The sequence below is a fragment of the Petaurus breviceps genome, unplaced genomic scaffold (assembly GCF_028583685.1).
Source record: "Petaurus breviceps papuanus isolate PSGF00001 unplaced genomic scaffold, PetGlider_PUasm1.0 185, whole genome shotgun sequence".
NCBI lineage: Eukaryota > Metazoa > Chordata > Mammalia > Diprotodontia > Petauridae > Petaurus > Petaurus breviceps.
Window position 1 is genome coordinate 42,317,782 of NW_027185797.1, and position 6,858 is coordinate 42,324,639.

General features: G+C 53.6%; 1 protein-coding gene across 3 annotated transcripts in view; it reads right to left on the reverse strand.

Moving 5' to 3' along the window:
• MEIS3 (Meis homeobox 3) overlaps positions 1-6,449 on the reverse strand; it is a 9,904-nt gene extending 3,455 nt beyond the window's left edge. For 2 of the 3 annotated variants that reach the window (XM_069089124.1, XM_069089123.1), the window contains exons 1-6: positions 5,809-6,449; positions 1,303-1,496; positions 930-1,101; positions 727-777; positions 333-383; positions 83-253 (exon numbers count right to left, since the gene is read on the reverse strand). In XM_069089124.1, the coding sequence (XP_068945225.1) occupies positions 83-253; positions 333-383; positions 727-777; positions 930-1,101; positions 1,303-1,496; positions 5,809-5,820 (651 nt within the window). In that variant the 5' untranslated portion in view covers positions 5,821-6,449. The remainder of the gene's footprint in view (positions 1-82; positions 254-332; positions 384-726; positions 778-929; positions 1,102-1,302; positions 1,497-5,808) is intronic. The other variant, XM_069089125.1, reaches the window with a different exon arrangement.
• Between the last annotated feature and the right edge of the window lie 409 nt (positions 6,450-6,858).

Here is a 6,858-nt window from a genome sequence, read left to right on the forward strand (position 1 = left end):
GTGTGTATGTGAGTGTGTGTGTATGAGTGTGTATGTGAGTGTGTGTGAGGATGGGGGGGGGAGTGCAGGGGGGAGGCTGCACCTGGTGGGGGAGCCCAGGGCCAGGAGTTGGGAAGTCCTCCAGGTCAGCTTTGCAGGGGACAATGGAGTCGTCACCATCGCGGTCTCGGTCCTCGATGACCAGGTCGATGGGCATCTTCCCCTTGAGGCAGGTGATATACCGATGGCAGAAGTTGTCACACAGGTCGTGTACCTGGGGGGGGGGGCAGGAATAGAGGTAAACTGGGGAGTGATCAGCTGGAGAGGGGCAGAGGGAGAAGAGGAGCACTCACCTTCTCCAGCTCCAGCAGATGAAACCGTAGGACCTGAATGGCCTGTATCATCTGAGGGGAGAAACAGAGACACAGAGAGACAGAGACAGGCAGAGACACAGAAGCAGTGAGAGCGAGACAGGCCAGAAGATACGGAGAGGCAGACAGGAAAAGAGGGAGAGACAGAGATAGTCATGGAGACAGAGACACAGACAGATGGGGAGACGGATTGAGAGACCTGGAACAGGTTGGGAGATGAGGGCCGGAGGGGGCAGAGGGAGGACAGAGAAGATGCCCAGTGCTCTCTTCCTAGACCCTTCCCCAGGGCTATTGGAGGGCGGGGCTGCCTCTCGGGTTAGGCCTGGTGTTGGGGGAAACCAGAGCTTCGGGGTTCGCGCCTCAGCTAAGCTCTCACCAGGTTGTCCAGCTCTGGGTTAGAGGAGAACAGAGGCCTCTCCATGCGGACCTGACGTGACATTGAGAGAGAATGGGAGCAGACAGAGGGGGGGAAGCACGGAGCGCACGTCAGGGGGCTACCTGGCCTTCCCAGCCCCCAGTCCCCCCGTGCGCTCCTCAGACCCCAGCCCAGATCAGTGGGTCCCGGCGGAGCGGCCCCACCTGCTTGGCGAAGGCGGCGATGTCCTCGTTGAAGGAGTCGGAGGAGCAGACGTCGGCCCCGGGCCCCAAGCCCGGGCTGCCCCCAGGCCCCGGACCCGCCCCGTCTCTAGGGGAGCACGTGGCCAGCTCACACTTCTCAAACACCAGAGCCAGAAGCGGAAACAGCGGGTGCCTGCAGGGTGCGGGGAGAGGTAGGGCTCATCTCCCACCCTCAGGGGAGGAGGGGTGCTCCTAAAGTAGGCTGAGGCCCCCCGTGAGGCAGGAGCGGAAAGACAGCGAGAGGGAGAGGGAGACACACAGACAGACTGCAAGGAGAGAGACGCACGTAGACACAGGGGACCCACTGAGGCGGGGACCTAGCAGCCTCTCTCACCCGTAGATCTCGTCTTTCTCGCTCTTCAGTCCGTCTCCTCCCCTTGCTCGATTCCGGGCCGGCCCTGGGGTCGGGGCGGGGCCGTAGGGGGACTGGGACAGCACAGCTGGCCGCCCGCTCCCCCTGGGCGCGGCTTCCGAGAAGTTGGCCAGGCCTGCGCTGTCCACGCGGGGATACTGAGGCAGGTCATCGTACTGTGAGAGGAGAGAGATAAAAAGAGTATCGGAGGGGTTGCCCCGGGACACCTCCCCGAACCCCTTTTCTCCCAAGCCCGGACATCTCTTACTCCTCAGTGAGACTTGGGGAGGGGGGGAGGGAGACATCGGAGAGTTTTCTCCGCCTTTCCTCTGACCACACCAAATCCCTTCTCTCCCTCCGTATCTCCGTCTTTCCCATTGCTTCCAATCGCTGTCTCTGGTGCTGTGTCTCAGTCCTTATGGACATCTCTGTCGGTGTAGCTCTTTGTCTCTCTCTCTCTGGGTCTCTGCATCTGCTGGAGTCTGTCTCGCGGTAGCTGTTTTCGTCTATTTCTGCGTTTCCATCCCTGTCTCTGGTGCTGTGTTTCTGCCATATCACTGTCTCTATAGGTATAGGGCTGTCTCTGTCTCTGAATTACTGCTACTCCAAGTAGGTGTTCCTGTTTTTCTCTCTCTATCTCTCTCTCTGCCTCTGCCTAGTTAGTCTCTGTGGAGCTAACCCTGTCACTTTCTGTCTCTGTTTGTATCTCCGTGCCCACCCTTCCTTTACTTCCTTTCAAAGCATTCATAGTCAGAGATTGATTCATTATCCCTTGGGGATAGTTCAGGAGGGATCAATCAGTCTGAGTTTGGAATCCCCAAGCCCAGGAGTCCCTTGACCCCTCCCCCCCCACACACACACACAGTACAATGGCAGCAAGCCTCCAGAGACAGGTACATGGGATAAACACCTGGGTTCTGAATGTATTTCCTAGTGTGTGAGGTCTGAGGTGCATTTTTCTTATTACACATTCTTCTGCATATGTGTGTTGGGGGGAGGGGAAAGATAAAGACTTTTCCTCCACCCTCTTCATTTCAGTTCTCTTTAGCAGACTGTGTGCGTATCCCAAACAACTTCAGCTAATCTCGCTCTCCATTTACAGAACACTAATCCAAATAAAGTCAAATTTATTTGCAGCCCCCACCCCCCACCTACCCCACATTCTGGTCCACAATCTGGGAAACCGTCAAATACACAGACATTATTCTCTTCCTTTTGAACACACACACACACACACACACCTCTGCTCCAAACTTTTCCTCTGACACTGGGGGCCCTCAAGAAGTCTATCTCAACTTAGAACTCCCACCCCAACTTTTTGGGGGGTGGGGACAGTGTCTAGAAGCTCTGTCTTCCCCTTCCATCTCACAGGATGAGAGGGGCAGAGTCTGGGGACCTGGAGAGGACATTGACTGACACTCATCTCCTCTAGGGAGCTGACCTCCTGCTCTCCCCCTTCCTCTCCCTCTCCGAGATGTCCCAGGGCTCAGCCTGAGCTCTTGTTCTAGTTCCTTAGCTCCCCCTCTTCAAAATCAGGGACAAGAATGGAACAAAGAGATGGGGCTGGGGGGGGCATAGAATGAAGACAGAGGAAGGATGGGACAGAGGGACGGAAGGACAAGGACAGAGGTAGGAAGACAGAGTGAAGGAACAGAGGGAAGGACAGAGGGATACATGTTAAAGAATTGGGACAGAGACATGGGGACAGAGGAGGTAGGAACAGAGAAATGGGAGACAAAGGGATGGGGAGAGAGGGTTGAGGAACAGAAAAGTAAGGTCGAGAGGAACAGGGGGACAGAGCTGGGGAACAGTTGGCTGGAGAAGAGGAATGAGAAAAAAGTGAATGAAGAGACAGTGAGATGAGGAATAGAAGAGGGATGTGGTAGGGAGGTGAAGTATAGAGAGGTTGAATGGGGGACAACAGAGGTACGGAGATAGAAGGATGGAGGAGAGAGTGACAGAAAGAAATAAAGTTCAAGGAAATCGGGCCAGAGAATTGAGGAATATAGACATATGGGGATGGGGGAAGGCAGCAGAACCAGAAAACTGGGGGAGAGACATCAGATGGGAAGACAGAGGGACAATGTAGAGGAAGCTAAAAGGAAAGGAGGAGAGAAAAAGAGAAAAAAGACAGGGAAAAGGATAGGAGAGAAAGCTGAGGACTGTGGGAGAAAGGGATAGAGGAAAATGGGATAGTGAGAGCGTCAGAAGGATGAGGAACAGAGATGGAGTTCAACTGGATGGGAGCAATAGTCAGTCAGTGAAGAAGGATGGGGGCCAGTGGTAAAAGGACAAATAGGTGGGGGCTAGAAGCATGGGTACAGAGGGATATGGGCTGCCTAATGGATAGATAAGTAGATAGAGGAATAGGGATGTCAAAGGCAGGACTGGGGAACAGAGAGGTGGATAGAAAGAAGGCTGGAGGAAAAGAAGAATGGGGAACAGGAAGAGATAACCAGAAGGATTGGGGAAACAGTGTCTGGGACAGAGAGATGGAGAGAATTGAAGAAAGATGAATGTGAAACAGAGGGATGAAATAATAGATTGGTGGAAGGAAAGAGACTTTAAGGGAAGGAGGGATGGAGGGAAAGAGAAATAGGGGTCAGAAAGAATTAGAGAGATGGTGATAGAGGAATTAGGATAGGGGAATGGGGATATAGGGATAGGGGACAGAAGAATAAAGGAGAGATAGATGAAGGACAGAGGGACAGAAAGGCAGGGAAAGAGGAATGGAGGTTTAGAGACATGGAGAGAAAAAGCAAAGGGGGATAGAGGGATGAGGACTGAAGGATGGGAGGAAGAGGGATGAAGGAAGAGATTAAAAGAAAGACAGATGATAGATGGAGTGGCAGAGGACCAGAGGAATGGAGGTCTGAAGAACAGGAGCAAGACAGAGACAGAGACAAAGATGAGAAAGGAGGGATGTGAATGAAGGGATAAGGACTGAAGTGAATGGGAAAAGTGAATGGGTGGGTGACAAAAAGTGGGACAGATAGACCAATGGGGACAGAGGTGAAAAACAGAAATGAGGAACAGAGAGATGGGACAGAGACACGGATAGATGGGGACAGAAGTATGAGTGACAATTCAACAGGAGGTTGAGGGAAAGAGATTGGGGGAGAGGGTTGAAACACACAGGGATGGACAGATAGATGGGAGACAGGGGGAGTAGATACAGAAAAATGGAGGAACAGAGGAACGAGAGATAGAGAGATGTGAGAGAGATGAAGAGACAGAGACATGGGGGATAAACATGGACAGAAAGAGCGATTGACTGGGAGAGACAGGAAGACAGTTTGGAGGGAAAGAGGAATGGGGCATGAATGTGAGGACAGAGGGAAGGAAGAGAGATTGGATGAAGATACAGGTATGAGACAGAGACATTGACTGAGGTAGAAGAGATGGAAGACAATGGAAAACAGGAACAGAGATAGGAGAGAGAGGGGGAGACTGAAAACAAGAATACAGTGGGTGGGTGGAAGAAGGATGGAGGAAAGGAGGGATGAGGCTAGAAAGATGCAAGACAGCTGAAGAGATAGTTGAGATAGGGAACAGAGCCTGAAAAAGAGGAGGGTGAAGATAAAGAATGGGGGACAGAGAGATGGAGTAGAAGGATGGGAGACATGGTCAAGTGGGGACAAAGATACTGGGAAGAGAATGATGAGGACAGAGACACTTCACCAGGGTAGAGAGATAGGGGTAGAGAAATGGGGGGAAATAATGAGCACAGATGTGAGATAGAGATAGATAAACAGGGATGAAGATGAGCAAAAATGGCTGGGGAAGAGTTGGGAGGCCTGAAGGACTGGCCAGATGGGGTGGAGGGGAAGAGGGATGGGAAGCTAAGGATAGAAACAGAGATGGAGCCAGAGAGACAGAGGGATGAGGACAGAGAGAAGGGGTCAGGTGGAGAAGGATGTGAGACAGATCTGGAGAGAGGGGATGGGGAGGGAGAGGGATGGAAAAAAGAGAGATGGGGAAAGTGCGAAGGGGATGGAGGATTAGGGAGTAAGTATGGCATGAAACTAGCCAGAGATGGGGGACAGAGCAAGAGAGAGTCAGAGGGATGAGGACAGGGAATGGGAGAACAGAGAAAGGGGCAACATTTCAGTGGGTGACAGGAAGTGGGGACAGTGGGATGGAGAAAAAGAGAGATAGGGGACAGGAAGATGAGGACAGATGTGAGGCAGCTAGAGACAGGGATGGGAGACAGGGATAGGGAGGAGAGGTGGGAGAGATGGGGACACATTCGAATAGGGGATGTAGGGAAGGGGGAACAGTGGGATAAGGAACAGGAATGGAGGATAGAATGATGGTGTTAGAGATAGGCAAGAGCTGGAGAGGCAGAAATTAGGAACAGAGAGGGATGGACATAGGAGGATGTGGGGGAAGAGTGAGAAAAAGGAACTGGAGAAATGGAGACTGGATAGGGACGAAGGAGAACGTCTCAGTGATGCTGGCTGACTGGAGACATGCATCCATACTTACTCTCTGTGCCATGGGCCCCCAGAATTGGGGCCCACGTCAGGCAGTTCCAATGTCTGTCCCTCGCCAGATCCGGGCCTGGGGGCTGGGCTGTGGAGGGTGAGTGGGGACACGGGTTGCCCCCCAAGTTCCCCCCACAGCCCAGGACCCCCTCTTTCTGCTCAGTGGTGGGCGTAGTGTTCTGTCATGAGGACCCCAGAGCACAGACTCCTGCCCAGCCCCCAGGGGTCAGTGCCCTGGCTCCAGTGGCATCCCAGGCTGGTGGAGAGAGTTGGGGAGTGGATCTGGACCCCAGGATGGGGGAGAAAAGGCTCCCCTGAGCCCCAGCCCCACCTCAATACCCCAGAACTGGAGCCTCAGTGAATCCAGTAAGAGACAGTGAAAGAGAAAGATTCAGGGAGAGACAGAAAGAATGAAAGAAAGAAAGAAAGACAGAGATCAGAGAGGGAGGGAGGGAGAGGAAGGGAAGCTGAGAGGAGGGAACCGGTATGGGGAGACCTGGCCCCCCTGGCAAGGGGCTGGGCTGGGCTGGGCCCCTGGGTCCCTGGTGTGGGGGCTGGTAAGCAGCTGAGTGGATGCTCAGCTGTCTGCCTCTGTGTGTGTCTCTGTCTCCCTCTGTCTCCCTCCTCTCTCTCTCTGTGATCATATCCGGAAGTTCCCACATCACCCAATCCTTAACCCACTGTCCGCCGGCTGCTGGAGGGGCCAGAGCTGAAGCCAGAGGGGCCAGGGCGGGCTTGGGGCGGGGGCTGCTGAGAGGGAAAAGAGGCCTCTTGGTCCCCGCCTGCTCCTCCGCCCCCTCCCACCCCCCGAGGTTCAGCCCTTGTCTTTCTGTGTCTTCGCTGAATCTCTTGCTCTCTCCTTTAGCAGGCTCTCTCCTGTCCTCCCTTCTCTCCTCTCCTCTCTTCTCTCTCTCTTCCTCTCCTCTCTTTTCTCCCTCTCTCCCCCTCTCCTCCTTGTCTCTCCTCTCCTCTTCTCTTCTCTCTGTTTCTCTCCCTCTCCTCCTTTCTTCTTCTTCTTCTTCTTCTTCTTCTTCTTCTTCTTCTTCTTCTT